Raw genomic sequence first — 21,511 nt, 5'->3', positions numbered from 1 at the left:
CCATATCTGCAAAATGGTCAATTTAAAAAGTTCTCTAGCTTTGCCCTCCCCCCCTTTTTTTTAGGTTGAATTGGACACAAGAATAAAAGTACTTCTAGCTACTTACCAAATTGGTGGACATATTTACATAGACTCTTAGTACAAACTGGCATCCATTATATTGTGAAAAACAGAGCAAAACAAACAAGGAGAAATGAGTTTCTTTCTATAGAACCAAAAACTCTGCTCTAGGCATAATTTGCTCCGTAAAAATGAAAATTTAAACAAGGTTATAGATGATAATCAGAATAGGCCTTAATTTTCTAACAATGTTATGTCTGTCCACATACTTAAGGACAGTGAGAATAAGCAACTGCAATGCAAAACCACAGTAACAAATTTAATTCTGACTTATAAACTATAAATATATATGATGTTCCACCTAACATGTTATACTCATACATTTCATGTATACCTATATGAACTTGACAAAGAATAAGCTAACATAAAGAGCTGCAAAAACAGCCGGGCGCGGTGGCTCAAGCCTGTAATCCCAGCACTTTGGGAGGCTGAGGCGGGTGGATCACGAGGTCAAGAGATCGAGACCATCCTGGTCAACATGGTGAAACCCCGTCTCTACTAAAAATACAAAACATTAGCTGGGCATGGTGGTGCATGCCTGTAGTCCCAGCTACTCAGAAGGCTGAGGCAGGAGAATTGCCTGAACCCAGGAGGCGGAGGTTGCGGTGAGCCGAGATCGTGCCATTGCACTCCAGCCTGGGTAACAAGAGTGAAACTCTGTCTCAAAAAAAAAAAAAAAAAAAAAAAAAGAGCTGCAAAAATATAAAATAGTTACATTAAAGTTGTAACCATTTACAGTATTACTGAATTGGGTTAGAATTTTTCAGTTAGCTTATTGTTTGCCATTAGATTATTTTCCTCAACAGTGATTTTCACACTTGTTAAGGTGACCAAATACTTGGAAACCATAATGCCCTTTACATAGTACCATGAGTTACTGATGTATTTAATTCCAGCAGGACATTATATAAGCAAGGAACAATTTTACCAGCAGAAAATATAACTTTATTATGGTTCCACATCTAAAAAATACTACTATAAATAAAATATTTATTAAATGACACTTCATAGCAGGATAATAAATAACACAATGTGAACCAAGCCAACCACCTAGAAAGACATGATTCAAAGACAAACTGGCATTTGTGACAACTGCTTGTTTAATTTCCTCCTCTTCCCTATAATTTGCTTTTGTCTGATCTTAACACCCACATCTGAATTCTTTTTTTTTTTTTTTTTTGAGACGGAGTTTCGCCCTTGTTACCCAGGCTGGAGTGCAATGGCGCGACCTTGGCTCACCGCAAACTCCGCCTCCTGAGTTCAGGCAATTCTCCTGCCTCAGCCTCCTGAGTAGCTGGGACTACAGGCACGTGCCACCATGCCCAGCTAATTTTTTTTTTTTTGTATTTTTAGTAGAGACGGGGTTTCACCATGTTGACCAGGATGGTCTCGATCTCTTGACCTCGTGATCCACCCGCCTCGGCCTCCCAAAGTGCTGGGATTACAGGCTTGAGCCACCGCGCCCGGCTTACATCTGAATTCTTAAGTCGCTGACCCTGGCTTAGAACCTGTTCATCTTAACTTTCTTCGCATTACCTGAGTCTCGGCTCCTCTCCATAGGTATGGTCTGAATGGACTCCAGTATCTCTGCAACTGCTGGCCTGCCCATTCCTAGGCATAGGGCAAGTGGATCTCAAGGTGCTCCAGAAATCTAGCTGAGGTTGGGATGCAAGAAGGCAGAGTTAGCATAGAAAAGAAAAACAGCACCCACTGTGCCTCAGTCTGGCATACAATAGGTGCTCAATAAATGTATTAATTGGAAAAAGCATCTCTAACAAACGTGAGCTTGGAAATGAAGAAAGCAACTCAGAGTTAATTACAGGATCTGAAGCAAAGGTAAGAGAGTTAAATGGGCAAGAAGCTGTAAATGGAGAACTGAAGCTACAGCCAGCAGGGATGCCTCAGCCTTGCAGGGCATTATAGGCCAATTTAGATATTTATTCTGTATCCTATCTTATTTCACAAAGAATCAAAGACGCAAAGTAGAGAATTCTATTATTCTTTTCTGAACCAAGTCTGAGAGGAAGTTGTCTAAGAAACCTTTGAACCCCAAATTGCACATCCTCTTATGGCTGCAATTTGGTAGGTAGCTGAAAAGAGGGGTACTTTTGCCCTGTATGCCTGGGATTACTTAGCAAATATATTTCTAAATATAGGGAATGCTTTTAAATATAGAAAGTCATCCACACTTATACCCACAAAAGTTAGTGACCAACATATGAGCAGCTGTTTGTTTTTCAGTAATGGGGTTGCTTCTTGTTCACCAGTTTGCTCGCCTGCTATCCCTTTGAGGTAGGCAAGCAGTAGTTGCAATTAACTTTTGAAAATTAGGAAACAGGCCAGGTGCAGGAGCTCATGTTCGCAATCTCAGGACTTTAGGAGGCGGAGGCGGGAGGATCACTTAAGCCCAGGAATTCCAGACGAGCTGGGCATGGTGGTGTGTGCCTGGGTAATGAAGTGAGACCTTGTCTCAAGGAAAAAAAAAAAAAAAAAAAAAAAAGAACTATGATTTAAGTCTTTTTCTTAGAATTGGAAAAAGATACACTAGACTGTCATAAAATTTGCAGATAGTATGCCAAACTAGCTCACAGTTTGAGAAAAATGTTTGAATTTGGAAATTCCCATTGAAATTTCATTTAAATGGGATTTGAGCATTAACTTTTTGATGCATTGTTGCCCATTTTCAGGGCACTTCAGCATTGGTCAAGCTGGGAACTATTCCATGGCCCCTGCTATGGTCTGAGCAGTTGTGACCGCCAAAATTCATGTTGAAATTCAATTACCAACAATATTACTAGCGATATTAAAAGGTGGAACATTTGAGAAATGATTAGATCATGACAATAGAGCTCTCATGAATGGGGTTAGTGTCATTACAAGAGGCCCCAGAAAAGTTGCCTGGTCTCTTTCACCATGTGAAGAGACAGCTAGAAGTCACCATCTATGAACGAGTCAATAAGCATGGAATCTGCCAGCATCTTGACCTTGGACTTTTTGGCTCCAGAACTGAGAAATAAATTTGTTGTTTATAAGCTACTTAGTCTAGTGTATCTTGTTATAACAGCCTGAATGGACTAAGACAACCCTCTGCCTTTTCAGTTAACTTAATAATTAACAATAACTTCATGTATTAAACACAACTATGTGTTAGATACTTCATATAGTTTTCTCCTTGAATCTTAACAGATCCATGTATTATTAGTAAGGCTTAACATTCTTAATAAGAATTGCTCTTCCATGAAGTAGGAAAAGAGAGGTGCAGAAAGGTTCAATAACCTGCCTACAGTTGTGTGCCTACTAAGTGGCTGAACCAGGAATCTAGCCTGAAAGCCTCAGACTCTCCATGGGTCTCTTGGCAGTGCTAAGCTATTAACCAGGGAGATCAACCCTATGTATTGTAAGGCCTTGATGCTCCTTTTCCTTCCCTCCCTCTGTTCCTTCCTTCTACTATTTCCACTGGAGATTACTCCCAGGTATCCAAAAATAAATTATTTCATTGCCATCTGTTACTAAAAGGAACAGAGCCCAAGGTTTATGCTAATGAGCCAAACGTAAAAGAATGGAAAATACATTCTTTAAAAGTCTTGCTACCGAATTACAAGTTGGCTGTGTGTATATTAAGCAGGCATTACTGTTTGGGCAGTAGATACAGCAATGTATTATTCAGATTCACAGAGAAATAAAGTATTTCAAATTTGCTGCAGATACTTGAAGCTCTGCACCCCTATAATTAAGCATCTGAACTTTAAAAAAAAAATGATATTGTATTTTTTTCTATCTTCAAGTTGTCTTTACCAATGGCATTGTAAATCACACCATTATTAGTGTTGCTTTTAGCACTGCGTCAACTTTCCTATTACACCAACAGCTGTCAACAACTTACAAGGTGATTTATCCCTTTTTACGATTGTCTTGTTCATGTAGCTGAAATTCCTACAAGTACAAGAACTAGACTATGTTAAAAATTGAAAAACACAATTTAAGTATTCCTAATTTTCTATCATCCTGATGCTTTCAAGTGTGAATTTTTCAGGTAATTGAAGTATATCTTTACTTCGGATAAGAAAAATCCTTTGACAAATTTATTCTTTACTGTCTGATTTGACAGAGTAGCATAAATTCTTTGATTCAATCACTGTTATGAACACATACTATTTTACAAAGTTGGAACGTAACCATGCCTTTAGGACCTTGCTGTACAGGGCTCTCTAAACACCCTATAGCCCCTGCTTACTATCTAAAACCTAGAGTCTTTGGAGTGTTCTGTCAGTGGGCCAGCATACTTCTCTTGCTACCTAACATCTTACACCCCCACCCTGGGCCACCAAACCCTCGCTTTGGTAAGTCTACATCTGGTGTGAGTTTGGAAATGTGTTAGCTGAAGTTGCTACAATAATGTATTCATTACGTTACTAATGGTCTTTATGAGATTTGCAAGGCTCTCCCAGGAGGAAAAAAACAATTTCTGTTTGCAGTCTTTGTGGCATCCATGTGGCCGATACCACTTCTTAAGTGATTCTGTGAGCTTAAATAATATTTTAATTATGTTTTTCATTTTCAAATCTTCCTATAATTTCCTAACAGTGATTGCTTAAGATATTTAAGTAAAAAGTGTCTCTAAATCAAATTTTAATTTCCATAAATGTCTAGAGCAATGGCTACAAATTAACATGCAATTTGAATTGGTGCTCCTTGGCAGTATGTTCAGAGAAGTGGTGACCAGATCTCAATACGAGGAATTATGAAGGACTGCCAATGTGTTTTCTAGTGAGAAACAATTTAACTCTCCAGTGTTCATGGTAAGAAGGTTGATAGTTCAAATAATTTATTGCTGCTTTATAGTATACATAATTAAATGAAACATGTTAAACTCAAGGGAATTTTTAATAGGTTACTTGCAATTGTTATTGCAGGCAACAACTTGTACATGATTTTATTTCCAAATCCACAAAAAACAAATTTTATACAAATCAGCACTGTAAAAATGTCAATTACAGCCCCAGAGGCTTTGCTGGCAGAATAATTGTCTAAATTCTAGGATATGGGAAACAGGTTTTTTTCTGGATTCGTCTTTTTTTTTTTTTTTTTTCATTTTCTTTCTTTTTTTTTTTTTTTTACAAAAAAAATTTACAAGTGAAATGTTACTACAAAACTTTTTATAAGGAATTTTTGCAAAACATTTACATTTTACCATCAACTATTTCTGTTTTAAAATCATTATGTAGATTTAATACCCTATGCTGCACATCAATTTATGTGGGATGACAACTTAGTGACATGCATAAAAAAACACCACAAGGCATTAAAATGGAGACTTAAATACAAATATTGTTGCAATAAAACAGTTATAAAATTGAAAAATAGGACCTAAACATCATGCTTATCTAAGTTTGACAAATTAACTTTTTCTCCTAGATTACACACTTTTATTACTGCTCTCATGAGAGTGTGATAAATAATGACTTAACATCAAGTTCTAATGTAATCAGCAACACATACACAAACCTAACCAAAGAAAGTATACGGTAAGAAAAAACTATTCTAACACTGGAGTTTTACCATGATAAATACATAGCTTTGCACTGATAATTACAATAAAGAAAAGTTTTATAATGGTGGCAAAGGGAATGAACAGTGAAATGCCATTAAACAAGACTCTACTGCACATCTGTGCCCTATTACTTATAACAGCTATATCCCACTGAGTCAAATAAAGGACATTGAAATTTACGATTCTTATAAGACAGAAAAGTAGACTCAGAATGGTATGCAGAAGAGACTGTCAAAATATTTCTAATTTCGGTGGTGAAATGTGCACCTGCTAACACAAATTAACCTATTTTATATGCTATAAAGCTATCCAGATTCATTTGATAAATTTATAATAGGCCTCATTGTTGATTAAAAAATAACTTCCATTTCTAATGGACATACATAGGTTTGCATTAAAACTGGTTCATGGAATAATGATGCAGAGTGTTCATACTTGGTTATTAACAACAACAACAAAAAGTGTCACTCTGAGGAAACATGATTAAAACATTAAGAAAGTTTCTTTGCATAAAAAAATTTATAGCACTGATTGTGTAGCATAATGATAGATAAAATATATATCTGATGTTTCAGCTCCTATAATAAAATTAAAATTAACACTACCAAATGCTCCTCTGTACCAAACAAAACAACAAACCAATTCTGATGTTTTAAAGCCAGATACATCAGTTGTTAAGAGTACATTAAATAAAATATACAAAACAATTTACAAAATCCAACTAAAATTTAAAGACTCTGTTACAAGTCTACAAAAGCTTTAAGAAACTTGAAATTTATAACCACAGTGTAAAAATTTTTTTTTCCTTTAATCTCAAAGCTTTTTTATACAAACTGAAAGCACAAAAGACCTTCAGTTTTATATAACGCTACAAAGGGCTGGCCTAAAGTGTACATAGTGTAAACAGTAATCATTACAGTATTTCTCCTTCATCAAAAATACAAGAAACGTCACAATTTTGGAAGAGAATTTGCATGAGTAGTACTTTCCTGAAATTATAGAGAATGCACAAGAAAACATGTACCTATATTCAAACAATCCCCAAAGCAATGATGTTAATAAATTGAGCAGGTAAAAACTTTAGTTTTCAAATGGTAAATTTCACTGATTATGATTCTGTGTAAATACCTTTTTAAAACATAAAATATCCTTACTGATGTTTAAGTTACTTGTATAATCCAAATTTTTTTCATATGAAACTTTTGGCCATCTTTCCTAATAAGACCCTTTCCTAGCCAGGCACAGTGGCTGACGTCTGTAATCCCAGCACTTTGGGAGGCTGAGGTGAACAGATCACCTGAGGTCAGGGGTCTGAAACCAGCCTGGCCAACGTGGAGAAATCCCATCTCTGATGGCAAGTGCCTGTGATCCCAGCTACTCAGGAGGTTGACACAGGAGATTCACTTGAACCCGGGAGGCAGAGGTTGCAGCAAGCCTAGATCATGCCATTGCACTACAGCCTGGGTGACAGAGCGAAACTCCATCTCAAAAAAAAAAAAAAAAAAAAAAAAAAAAAAAAAAAAAGACCTTTTCCTGTAAGACCCTTGCATAAACAATGAAATATATTTTTTTCTTTCGTTATTTGACTGAAAATTATTCTGACTTTTCAAAAATAAAAATTTTGCTTCATAATATATCTATTATATATCTGTTAGGCTAATTTTTAGGGAAAATTCAGTTATTAATGTAACATAAAAACATTACTGTGTTTTAATTCCTAATTACCTTCTAACACAGCACTAGAAATAAAATGGATTGGCCAATTTTTAGTAGAGGAAAACAAGAATTATAATGTAGTTAAAGAGAATGTTCTGCTGGCCTTGGAAAAAAAGTATATAATTCTTTCTTTGGCTACCAAGTCAAAGCATAAAGAATTCTGCACATTGTCAACATAACTCATATTTACAGAATATGGAACTACAGAACAATTTACACTTTAAGCAAATATTTCCAATATAAACATTTTAAATGAAATTTTGTGGTTCGACCTAGGGTTAGGAATATAATTAATCCTAACTTTAAAACATTGCATGTTAAGTTGCCTCATTTTATTTTTCTTAAGCTATGATGAGTTTTAACCATTTTTTCCCCCAGCATTTCCTAAGGTGTCAACCTAAAATTTAACCTAAGATTTAACTCTAAGTAGTTCCTCTTTTGTCTCCAAATGGAGAAAGTAATTGGACTTCACTGATTGTCTGCATACACACTACTATAATGTAGTGGTAATAAAGATCTGAGATGCATCTCAGATTATCGTTTTGAACCTAATTGAACTGTTGAAGAATTTCTAACATTTAGAAAAGACGGCCAAAACTATTTTCAGTTTATTTTCCAAAAACCAAGCTAAGGAAATATGGTATTATCCCTATCATCAGTTAACTATCTGTTTTCTGTGCTATAGAGAAAAAGAATACATGTAAATTACTACTGAGTGAATTTATAACAAAGTACTTTCAAAGAAAATAAGTCCAATTAAGGTCTAGCCTGCAAACTACTAAAGTCTTTTTAAACATGTTGACACATGATATTAAGAGATGGGAAGATTCTGTTTAAAGGTTATGTGATATATTTCCAAACAACTACAACTTATAGTATGGAGGAAATACTTTTCTATCTGTTTCCAGTATATCAGTTTGCTTTTCGTATTTTTAAAAATTCAACACTTCATGTGTTGACCCCAAACCCTGGAATACTTAAAGAAATACTGAAAGAACAAAAACATAATTTCCTACTCTGTAATCCACTTGACCAGCCCATTTCCAGATTTTCAAAGGTGTGTAAACAAGTGCAGCACTAGAGGTCTCTGTTATAAATAACTTTTCAGAATTCTTCCATGTTGGTTGAAACATTGGGGGTTGCTGGATTCGAATCTTGAGAAATGGCTGCAACTGTGACAATTCTTGGGGAGCCAAGCACCTCTGTAACAGATGAGTCCAGTTCTCCCGAGGTAACAATGGCAAGAGCTGTCCCACCACCTTTTTTATTCTGGTGCGTTTTAACATGTTTGGAGAGATGATCACTCCGCATAAACCTTTTAGAACATTCTGGACATTCAAATCTCTTTTCACCTACACAGAAAAACAGTAAATGAAGTTATACACATTTTACTTAAGTGAAATTTTAATTTTTAATCATCTCCCTTCTGGTCATATTATACTTTTTATATGGTATGACTTTTTGTATCGTTTCACTAGTTGTAAAATATTTTGTTTTATTTAAAAACATTATCAAAGAAGCAGTGCAATACCAGAGAAAGACATGAAATTTAAGTCCTGGTTCTGCCATGAACTGGAAATACAAGCTGGAGCAAGTAAATAGCCACTGGGACTCTCAGTTTCCCCATCTACAAAGCAAGATGGTTTCTAGCAGACAATTTAAAAACTCTCTATCAGATGTAACAAATATACATAATGGTCAAGGCTCATGTCCACTCTTCTTTAAAACTGCTAACCTGGGTTTCAGTTTTAATCCTTGGAGGCATGAAATAGCTTAGAACTATTTCAAATAAACTAAGTTAATAATTTAATAGTGTACTAAGTTCTTTACAAGGCAAAAATGGGACACAGGCACATGCTACATTTCAAATTTAATAGAGCTTTTAGGTTTCGTAAGATAACAGTTTCTGTTGTCCAAAGCAATTCTTAAATATGCTTTCTTCAAAATAGAAGATAGTTCTATTGGAGCAACTTCTTTGCTTTGGAATAAAGTTTAAGGTTAACTAAAAAGAAAAAAGCCATTTTGTTTTTCTGTATAATGAGGCACATGAAAATTTGGTTAACTAGTATATCCCGATGTGCACAATGAATAATTGTTAGCTTTAGATCTTCCCCCTCTAAAATTGTTACTTAAGGGAATGAAATGTTGTTTTCCCAGTCTGATAGAACTTGGGTAATAAGTGATATGGTTTGGCTCTGTATCCATACCCAGATCTCATCTTGAATTGTACTCCCATAATTCCCATGTGTTGTGGGAGGGACCTGGTGGGAGATAACTGAATCATGGGGGTGGTTTCCCCCATACTGTTCTTGAGAGAGTGAATAAGTCTCACAGGATCTGATAGTTTTATCAAGGATTTCAGCTTTTGTGTCTTCCTTATTCTCTTATTCACATAAGATGTGACTTGTTCTTCCTTGTCTTCCACCATGATTGTGAGGCCTCCCCAGCCATGTGGAACTGTGAGCCCAATTAAACCTTTTTGTAAATGGCCCAGTCTCTGCATATCTTTATGAGCAGCATGAAAACAGACGAATATAATAAGAAAATTCAATTTGGATAATTTCCTTTCTTGCTCCTGCTTTTGACTTACCAATAAAAAATCTATAGGCTCAAGTTTGTCCATGTCAGATAATCTTTTTCTTTATGTTTACATTTTAATAAACTTTTTGAAAAAACCATTAGTCTTCCTTATTGTTATAAACAACCACTAAAACTTACAGGACCACTGCAATCAATACAATATTATATTAACCTTCCATCCAGAGTAACACAAAGAAGTTGCACCTGCAAGGCTGGTCCGAAGTTAGTGAGTTATCTCAATTGATTGTTCACAGTCAGTTACGGATCAAACTCCTTGTTCTACTCTTTCCCCCCTTCTTACTACTGCACTTGACCAGTCTTAAAAAAATAATAATAATAAAAAAAAAAGTTGCACCTGCATATCACACCACACACCAAAATACATGCTATAAAGATTTAAAACCAAGTATTTCTATAATCTAGAGTTTGGAGATACTTTAAAAACTGTAACAGGTTATTTAGAAACTATAAAAAAGAGAACAGACAAACCTGACTACACAAAAATAAAATACTTTGTATCACTTAAGATCCTATAAAGTTAGAGGGAAAAAAAAAAAGGTAAATGAAGCATAAAAACAATGTGATAAAATTTAACACAATTTGATAAGACCTCTTGGCAAACCAGGAATAAAAATTTATTTCTTTTACCTGCTAAAGGTCCTTGACACCCCTACAAGTATCATAATTAATGGAGAAACATTTCATCTATTACTTTATACATCAGGAACAAGATAAGAATGCTATTATACATCATTACTATTTTTTTTTTTTTTTGACATGGATTTTCACTCTTGTTGCCCAGGCTGGAGTGCAACAGCACCATCTCAGCTCATTGCAATGTCTGCCTCCCAGGTTCACGCAATTCTCCTGCCCCAGCCTCCTGAGTAGCTGGGACTACAGGCATGTGCCATCATGCCTGGGTGATTTTGTATTTTTAGTAGAAACAGGGTTACTGTATGTTAGTCAGCCTGATCTAGGACTCCGACCTTAGGTGATCCTCCTGGGTTGGCCTCCCAAAGTGCTGGGATTATGGGAGTGAGCCACTGCACCTGGCCTCATTACTATTTTCAACATAATATGAAACATTCTGACCAAGCCTATATGTAAGATAGTAAAATGAAATGAGGTAAAATTATTGGAAGAAAAAAAATGAAACAGATTATTACTTAGAGTGATTACTATTTACATTAAAAATCTGAGAACATAAACAATCAGAACAAATAAATTTGTCAAGTGGCCAGATTCATGATCAATCATAATAAGCAACACCATCCATTAATTACATAAATCAACATGTAACACAAACACATATACACCAAAGTCTATGAAGCAGCCAGGAATGACTAAATGCAAAGTACAACCATTTAAAGAATATTTTAAGTAAAGTGAATGATGAGAAGGACGTAACATTTCACAAAATGACAGGTTTGTTATAAGTAGTCAATCACAGAATAGGGTTTATGGGGAAAGACAAAAAGAAACAAGTGTGGGCTAGGTGCAGTAGCTCAAGCCTGTAATCACAGTACTTTGTGATGCTGAGGCGGCAGGATCAACTGTTTGAGCCTAGGAGTTCAAGGCCAGTCTGGGCAGCGTGGCAAAACCCCATCTCTAAAAGAAATACCAAAAATTAGCTGAATGTGGTGGTATGCACCTGTAGTCCCTGCTACTTGGGAGTCTGAGGTGGGAATATAAGTTGAGCCCTGGAGGTCAAGGCTACAGCAAGCCACTGCACTCTATCCTGGATGACAGGGCAAGGCCTTGTCTCAAAAAAAAAAAAAAAAAAAAAAAAAGTGTATAGACAAGGCCCTGCCCCCCAGTCAGGCACAAACTCTAAGCCAAGCCACCTATGGCAAGCCTAGTCTTGGTATGTTACTCCATGGTCTAGCTAGGTTCTGAAAGGAGGAACCTGAGACTTCTTTGTGCAAAGTTGGAGGCAGTTTTTTAAAAAGTCAGTTTTTAAAAAAGTAATCCCAGCACTTTGGGAGGCCAAGGCAGTTGGATCACTGAGGTCAGGAGTTGGAGACCAGACTGGCCAACATAATGAAATTGTGTCTCTACTAAAAATACCAAAAAAATTAGCCAGGTGTGGTGGTGCATGCCTGCAATCTCAGCTACTACTTGGGAGGCTGAGGCAGAACCACTTGAACCAGGGAGGTGGAGGTTACAGTGAGCCGAGATCACATCACCGTACTCCAGCCTGGGTAACAAGAGTGAGACTCCGTCACCAAAAAACAAAAAACAAACAAACAAAAAAACTTACAGAGCTTTTTTTATTTTTCTGAGTCTTAAAAAAAATTAAAGCATACATACTTGAAACAAACTGATCAAAGATACTGAAAATAAACAGTTAAGCTTTAAGGTATACAGGGACTTGAATTTTGTAAATGCTGACACTTAGGTAAGGATGAAAAAATTAAATGCAGTTGAGGACAAATCTTGAATTCCCTCGGCCTTTAAACTTTTACCCATTTTATTTCAAAAGAAAGATTCTCAGTAAATTTTAAAGCTGGAAGAAATCTTTAAGATCTTATTTATATTTCCATTTTACAGATGAGTAAGTTGAGAGTCAGAAATTAATTTACTTAGAAATCATACTTATCTAATTGATTTGTATCAGAGCAGGATTCAAGGTACCTGATTTCTAGTTTGGGTTCTTTATGCTATACCACCACAGTGCAAATAGAGACTACTGTTATTTTATAGCAACAACACCTGTGAATTAGAAGTAAATCAGGTGGTGATGACTTAAAGACAGGATCACTCAGTAAGTACACAGCTGGCAATCAACCTGTGCATAGTGGCCTTTTAACAAATATTTGTTAATTGAGATGTGCATGAATTCATTTTTTAAACAAACATTTGTTAAACATCTGCAATGTTCAGCACTAGTGATATGAAAATGAGTACGTTTAGACTCTCTTATTTTACACAACTTCCATTCTCTTAAGAGAGTTATTTGCAACCATATAGAGTTATCAGTGTCAATTAAGAAGTAAAGAAAGTCAGCAGGGCACAGTGGCTCATGCCTTTAATCCCAGCACTTTGGGAGGCCGAGGTGGGTGGATCACTTGAGGTCGGGAGTTTGAGACCAGTCTGACCAATACAGAGAAACTCTACTAAAAATAACTAGCCGGGCACGGTGGTGCCCGCTTGCAATCCCAGCTACTGGGGAGGCTGAGGCAGGAGAATTGCTTGAACCTGGGAGGTGGAGGTTGCAGAGAGATCAAGCCATTGCACTCCAGCCTGGGAGACATTGCGAGACTCCATCTCGAAAAAAGAAAAAAAAGAAACTCAAGTCCCTAGCTACTCAGTGGCAAACTGAGTGGTTAATGGGGAAAGATGGTGACATGTTTTCTGTGTGGACTTTCTAGTCTGTCTACTCACAAGTGGTATGGATATACAATTAAATTCAAGCAACAGAAGCTGGCTAGAACCTCATGTAAATTGTGTCGTACAATTATACTTTCATTAGATAAATTATTTATTACAGTTTATTATCCTTTTTCATATACAAGTGTTTTCTATGTCAGATAAAATTTCTAAATTTCCTACTCTTAGTAAACGTTATCATTATACTTTATCTCAAACAGGTAGTAAAGAGTGCTTGCACTAACTACATATAATATTTCTATATTTGCTTTTTATAATTATGCACAATATATTGATAATTTTTATAATTAATGCGACTAATTATCAAAACCACTGACATCTTAACAAAAGCTTCCAAGCCCAAATTCCTAGAATTTACAAACATATGAAGTTTAAATGGTCCATGATGAAGTTCAGCAGGATAAATCTGAGTACTGGCAGCCAGGCTGCAAATGTAACAAACCTCACAGCTCATGCACCTAGATGATTGCAATAAGCAAACAGAACGTAGAGGAGGCGTCAGCCCATAAAAGCTAAGAAAGTTTTGTTACTGGGAAATTGAAACTTTAGTGGGGAAGGAGACCAGGGTAGAACCTTATTAGGTGGATAATGAAACTTAGGCGGCATCCTAGAAGATAGTACTCCACAGTACTTGACCATAAAACCCCAACCTCACAAGAAGAGATGGGTTATGCTCTGCTGATGAAGGAACTAGCCCCCATGTTCCTGCTTAAAGAAGAAAAAGAGCTTACTAAAAAGTCCTCACCCAGTGAAAAGCCCTGAGACCCCCTATCATGCATGCCTCCTCCACATATCACACAAAACAGCGGGCAGGAAGATCAAGGCGCAGAAGGAGGGTTAGAGGAATAAAGACCAGGAGACCATGGGAGAGCCAAACCAACTGCCTCTAATCCTTACCTAAATTTAAAAAAAGAAAGAACTAGAACACTATAAAAGGGATACTGATAACTTCCCTATCTATCCCTTCCACACAGCAGGCATCTAGCATGTTCCCTCTTAGGGAAGTTCCCCTGAGACAGGGAGAGAATGGCTTTGTAAATACTCCTCTTACAAGTACTGAAGTTAGGAATTTCAAGAAAAAAAATGAAACCACTCCGAGAAGATCCCCTCAGTTTAGCAGACCACCTGAACCAATTTCTAGGATCCAGCTTTTATACCTGGGCTGAAATGATGTCCATCAGGAATATCCTGTTCATAGGAAAAGAAAGGGGAATGATTAGGAGAGTGGACATGACCATGTGGGAGAGGCAACACCCTCCTGGTAAGAAATCTTGCCAGCTAAACAACAATTTCCAAATGTCAATCCTAAATGGGGTAATAATGATCCCAGGGACTAGGCCCAAATGTAGGACATCTCAGGGAACTAATATATTAAGGAATCTACTCCTAGGACACAGGACACATTCGAGATTCAACAAGAAAAAGAAGAAATTCCCTCTGCATTCCTACATAGGCTGAGAGATCAGATGAGAAAATACTCTGGATTACATCTAGAGGACCCAGTAGGGCAAGGCCTTTTGAAGGTTAACTTTGTAACTAAGAGTTGGCCTGACATTATAAAAAAATTTCAAAAAATATTGATGTATGGAATGAGAAACCAACTGCGGTATTACTGAGGGAAACTCAGAAGGTCTTTTTAAGTTAGAAAGGAAGAGAAGCAGAAACAGAAAGCAAAATTCAGGGTTTCCACTTTGGAAGTGGTAGTCAGAAAAAGACTGCACCAAGATCCCCCTCTTGGTGAATAACAGATTTCAACACAAAAAAAAATCAGAGAAACGCATGGAAAAGCTCCTAAGATTATGATTGGATGTCAGAAGTGTGGAAAGACAGGGCATTTTAAGAGAGAATGTCCTAAACGGAAAAAAGAAATGGTGATCCACCTCATGACCAATGATGAAGACCAGGGGTGTCAGGAGTTCCTTGTGAGTAGGTCCCACCAGAAACCCTTAATAAATTTTAAGTTAGAACCTGAGGGAGAAGTGACATTTTTGGTTGATACTGGGGAATCTCGCTCTTCCCTAATTCACCAACCAAGGAGTACAGAACTCTCTAAGGAAAAATTGACAGTATCGGGTAAAAGGGGCGGGATCTCAGGTTCTGATATTTAAGAAAACGTTACTTAGATCAGGACCAAAACAAACTGAGGGGTCACTCATATGTTCCTGAAGCAAAACTAACCTCCTGGGTCCAGACCTGATTATGGGATTGGGTTTAGGATTAGGAATAGAGGAAGGACAAATGAAAGTAATGATGGGCCTCATAACAGAGGAGGAGGAAAGAAAAATCAATCCCCTTGTGAGTGTTAGGGAAGGTAAGAGATGAAGGTTAAAAATCACAACCTTACAAATTAAACTAAAACAACCAGGAATAGTAGTTTGCAGAAAACAATATCCCATTTCTACTGAAGGGAGAAAAGGTTTCCAGCTGGTAACAGAGGGATTGATTAACGATGGACTATTAGAACACTGAATGTCATCATACAATACTCTAATTCTCCCAGTCAAAAAGCCTGATGGGTATATAGATTGGTGCAAGATCTATGGGCTAAAAATTGACCTGTCCAGACCTACCACTCCGTGGTGCCTAACATCTACACCCTCCTTAGTAAGACACCTAATGAATATAAGTGGTTCAGTGTGGTGGTGGATCTAAAAGACGCATTCTGGGCGTGTCCCCTAGACTTTAGGAGTAGGGAACCTCTTTGTCTTTGAATGGGAAGATCCTATAACTTGAAGAAAACAACAGTAGCCCGGGACTGTGGTGCCACAGGGTTTCATGGAAGCCCCAAATTTATTTGGTCAAATCTCAGAAAAAGTCCTGCAGGAATTTCAACCTTCCAGGAGCACCAGTTGTTATAATATGCAAATAATCCTTTAATTTCTGGGAAGAGGAGAGCCAAGGTATCAGAAACCACCATAAGCTTGCTTAATTTCCTAGGAGAAAGGGGATTGCTAGTCTCTTAAGAACAAATTGCAGTTTGTAGAAAAAGTTGTTAAATATTTAGGACACCTGATTAGTGAAGGGAAGTGAAGAATAAACCCAGAGAGAGTATCAGGAATAGTGGGTCTGCCTTTGCCTAAGACAAAAAGAGGGCTCAGAAAACTTTTAGGTTTAACTGGCTACTATAGGTTATGTATTGACATATATGCTCAAAAGACAAAGATTCTATATCTCAAGTTACCAGAAGAGGAACCTGATCCCTTTAACTGTCCTCAAACGAAATTCAGGCAGTGAAAGAGCTAAAGCAGTCCCTCATTTCAGCCCTACTCCTGGCCCTTCCATCTTCAGGGAAACCATTCCATCTGTTTGTAACAGTAGACCAGGGTGTGGCCCTTGGGGTGCTACTGAAACCTGGGGAGGGAAGAGGGAACCTGCTGCTTTTGTCTCCAAGCTTCTGGATCCTGTCTCTCAGGGGTGGCCTGAATGTGTGCAAGCAGTGCTGCCACAGCTCTGCTGCTAGAGGAGAGTGGAAAGCTAACCTTTGGTGGGGCCCTGATAGTAAGCACCCCACACCGGGTCAGGAATCTATTAAATCAAAAGCAGGGAGATAGTTAATGGATTCTCAGATTCTAGATTATGAAGCCATATTACTAGAAGAAAATGATTTGCTCGTAACAACAAATATTTGCCTAAATCCAGACAGTTTTTTATGGAAAGGAGAGGAAAACAAAGAGACATCTTAGATATCCAGACATCCAGAACTGCTTAGATATCATAAAATACCAAACCAAAGTTAGACCAGACCTTAGGGAAGCTGCACTATATGATATGATAAGGCTGTTTCTGGATGGGTCGTCCTGAGTGATAGATGGCAAGAGACATAATGACCATGCTGTCACTGACGGAAATAAACACTCCTTGTGTGAGCAAGATGGATTACCTAGTGGCTGGTCAGCCCATACCTGTTTACTATATGGTCTTACCCACGGCCTAAAGCTCCTTAAAACCCAAGACAGCACTACATATACTGATTCTAAGTATGCCTATGGGGTGGTACACATTTTTGGAAAAATCTGGACAGAGCGAGGTCTAATAAATAGCAGCGAAAAAGAATTGGTACACAGGGAACTGGTTAAAACACGCTTTAGAAAGCTTCCTGCTTCCAGCAGAGGTAGCCTTGGTTAATATAAATGTTCATCAGAAAGGGAACACTATAGAAGCTACAGGAAACAGGCCTGCAGATGAAGCTGCTAAGCAACCCTCCCAAGAGGAAGAAATCAGAAGACTATTTAGACTGCTCCCAGACATCCCTAAGGGGGTATTAAGGCCCCAGTTTACCAGACGGGAGATGGAAGAATTAAGACAGGACAAAGGTCACTGAGATTGAAGACGGCAAATAGGCACTTCCTGATGGAAGAGAAATGAAAGTAAACCTCTAACGAGAAAACTAATATCTATATTACACAAGGAGAGTCACTGGGGATCCCAGGCTTTGTGTGATGCAATACTTAGGAATTATGGGTGTATAGGGATTTACACCTTCACTAAACAAGTATGTGGAAGTTGTGTAACTTGTCAAAAGATAAACAAAAAGATGCCTAGAAAACAGGAAGACCTCCTGGACTAAGACCACTTCAAAGCATTCAAATAGATTTCACAGAAATGCCCAGAGTAGAAAGACTAAAGACTAAAGTATTTACCGGCCATCGTAGATTACCTTTCCAGCTGGTTAGAAGCCTTTCCCCTTACAACAGCTACCTTATTGGGAATGTGGTCAAAACAGTATTAAAACAGATTATACCTAGATTTGGCCTGGTGGAAAATATAAATTCAGACAATGGGAGCCACTTTACCTCAAAAATGTTAAGAGAATTATGGAAGGTTTACAAATTAAATGGGATTATCACACCCCTTGGCATCCCCTTTCCTCTGGAAAGGTAAAAAGAATGAATTAAACTCTTACAAAGTGTATCACCAAACTAATCTTAAAAACTCAAATGCCTTGTACCAAATGTCTCCCAGTAGCACTCCTTAAGATGAAAATGGCCCCAATAAAAGACTTGGGATTGTCCCTCTATGAGTCATTTTATGGGGGTCCCATATTTGGACAGAGCTACAGACCTCCCGATTATGGAAACCAAGAATGAATTCTTAACAAATTATATAGTGGCCATATACTCCACCCTGTCATCCCTTAGGTTAAAAGGACTTCTAACTCAAACTCCACCTCTTGAATTCATGGTTCACTGCTTTCAGGCTGGTGAGACAGTGTGATTAAGACTTGTTAAGAAGGCAAGCTCCACCCAAGCTGGGAAGGTGAACAGCTGAACGGGGGTAGAATCACTATCCTTGAGTCAATGCACTGGTAAAGGACACCCCAGAAGGGAGGGTAAAAAACCAGTGGAAAAAGAAAATGCATGAGTCACGTGAAGAACCCTTAAAGTTAACTCTTTTGAGAAAAATCTAAAAAGAAAACGTGAGCTGGCTCCATTTCTGAAATCATCTCGGTTATATGGGTTAGGAGCAGACATCATAGGCAAAGATCCCCTAGGGCGATTGCTTCTCAAACCACTCAAAAATTCAACCCCCCATGTGCCTGGTACTACTCCAACCCCATAGACTAGTAAACACGTATGTCCATCAAATGATGACCCTAAAAGGATAAAAATAATTGAGGTAAAGCAAACCTTAAAACTTGAAGACAGGGTGCAACGTTGTAAATGCCTGGGTCAAGTGGCTCAAATTTTTGGTGTAAACCCTCAACAACAGTAACACTACCTTTGTGCTGTGGGATGACCTCAGGCACAGGTGGTTCTGTTTCCCCTAGGATGGAATACTTATCCTGAAGGAACATGTTGTACGTCGGCTCTATAATAAGACAAGGATACATGGGGACATGAGACTTGTAAGAGTGTCATTGCTCTTTCCTGCACTGCAGAGGTCAGAACCCTTAATTCTCTACAGGAAATATAAAACACTCCTCTTGCCTCTCTCAGCAGGCAGGAAGAGTTAAATAAGACTGCAGGAGAACTCTCAACTTGTACCCACATCCTAAACATCTCTGGTGAGTCAGGCAATGGGAATTACTCAGCTCACCATACACCATGGATGATGTCTGGTGCTATTGAGTGAAAAAAAGGATGATAACTTGTTACCGTCCAATTGGACTGGAACTTGTGTTTTAGTCCAGTTGGCCATTCCCTTCATCCTGGCATTCTATAAGATACCTGAAAATATACAGGGCCACTGAAACCAGAGAGATTCGACAAATTATTTTGAGCCCAATATATATGTTAAGTCTATAGGAGTCCCTAGGGGGTTCCTAATGAATTTGAGGCCTGAAACCACATAGCTGCTTGGTTTAAGTTAGCACTCTTCTGGTGGTCAACTATTAAGAATGTGGACTGGATTAACTACATCTGTGATAATCGACAGAGATTCATCAATTATACTCAGGACACCCTCAAAGTGGTGGCCAGCCAGTTAAATGCCATCAGCCAAATGGCCTGGGAAAACAGGCTTGTGCTAGACATGATATCTGCAGAAAAAGGGGGCATATGTGTTATGCTAGGTGGGAAATGTACTTTCATTCCCAACAATACTGCCCTGGATGGGACCATCAGAAAAGCTTTACAAGGAGTGACAACTCTAGCCAACAAACTGGCAGAAAATGCTGTAACTGACGACCCATTTACGGAATAGCTAGAAGGTTGATTTGGAAAATGGAAAGGCATGGTAGCTTTAATCCTTACATTTCTTATAATTGTGGCATGAGTCTTAACAGCAGTGGGATTTTGTATTATTCCTTGTGTGAGGGACTAGCACAGAGATTAATTAAAACAGCTATTAATAAACAAGTGCCCATGACTTACCAGCAAAATAACTTGCTACTATTAGAAACTAAATTAACCTCACTCTCCTTAGAGGAAGAAAGTAAAAGACTTCTAGAGTGGTTAGAGGACCAAAAGAGTTTAGATGAAAATGAGACCAAAAAAAGTAAACAGAAAACAGAGAATCTGAGAAAATGTTTTAGAAGATCTATTTTCAAGGCATGAGAAGTCTAAGTACTGGCATCTAGCCTGAGGATGTAACAAACTGCATGGCTCATGCACCTAGAAGGTTACAATAAGCAAACAGAATGTAGAGAAGGGGTCAGCCCATAAAAGCAAAGAATGTTTCATTACTGAGAAATCAAAACTTAAGCTGGAAAGAGAAAGTTATACCTTATTAGGGGAATAATGAAACTTAGGAGATGTCCAGGAAGACTGTAACCCCATAGTACCCAAACAATGAAGAACTGGGGGAGGAACTTGTGCTAAGAGGTAAATTATCTGCTATAATAGTAACATGGTAAAAGGGACGTTACAGATTTAACTAAGGTTATGGAGCTTAATATAGGGATATTATTTTGAATTATCCACTGGTGCATAATATAATCACATGAACTCTTAAAGGCAAGGAGCTTTCTTTAGTTAGAATCAGGGAGATTAGAAGTGTGAGGGAAACACATCCTGCTGTTGCTGGAGGGGGCTACAACGGACAGTATGAGGAGGAGTGTGGGCTGTCTCGAAGTGTAAACACTGGCTCCCAACTGCCAGCTGGCAAGGAAACAAGGACCTACACTCTACAACAGAAAGGAACTGAATCTAGCAGACAATTTGAATGACTTTGGAAGCAGGTTTCTCCCCAGGGCCTTCAGTAAGAAATGCAGCCCTGCTGACACCTTGATTTTGGCTATGTGAGAAACTGAGCAGACCATCCAGCTGAGGCCCCTTGAACTTCTGATCTAGAGAAACTATGACGTAATAAATGTGTGTAATTGTAAGTGGCTAAATTTGTGGTGGCAGCAATAGAAAACTAATCTAGTTACATAGGATATAACCTTATAAAAAAATTAAAGTCCAATAAATTACAGCTGACCTAATATATAGCTTAAGATACATAAACATCTTCATTACAAGTATCCAAAGTCAGTCAAGAATAAATCCCAAATTTTATTTCTTCATGAAAATCTCAATGTATCCCCAAAATTTTTTAATAAACTGAGTATAGAAAAAAATCGCTTCTTTTATCTACATTAACTAAGAGAATACCATGCTTTATCACATTAAGAAAACGTAGTCTTATTAAAGGATTTAAATATAATATCCATATTTAAAAACTACATTAGACTACTTACTATTACAATATTCTTAATAGTAATTTCCTTTGGAA

The 21,511-nt window shown here is 37.7% G+C and overlaps 1 protein-coding gene across 2 annotated transcripts in view; it reads right to left on the bottom strand.

Moving 5' to 3' along the window:
• Positions 1 to 5,000: 5,000 nt before the first annotated feature.
• SP4 (Sp4 transcription factor) overlaps positions 5,001 to 21,511 on the bottom strand; it is a 95,687-nt gene continuing 79,176 nt past the window's right edge. For both annotated transcript variants that reach the window (XM_003935107.4, XM_074379602.1), the window contains exon 6: positions 5,001 to 8,739. In XM_003935107.4, coding sequence (XP_003935156.1) covers positions 8,492 to 8,739 — 248 coding nt within the window. In that variant the 3' untranslated portion in view covers positions 5,001 to 8,491. The remainder of the gene's footprint in view (positions 8,740 to 21,511) is intronic.

Source organism: Saimiri boliviensis, chromosome 10 (genome assembly GCF_048565385.1).
Source record: "Saimiri boliviensis isolate mSaiBol1 chromosome 10, mSaiBol1.pri, whole genome shotgun sequence".
NCBI lineage: Eukaryota > Metazoa > Chordata > Mammalia > Primates > Cebidae > Saimiri > Saimiri boliviensis.
Note: the sequence above shows the minus strand (reverse complement) of the source record. Positions and strands in the feature narration are given on the sequence as shown.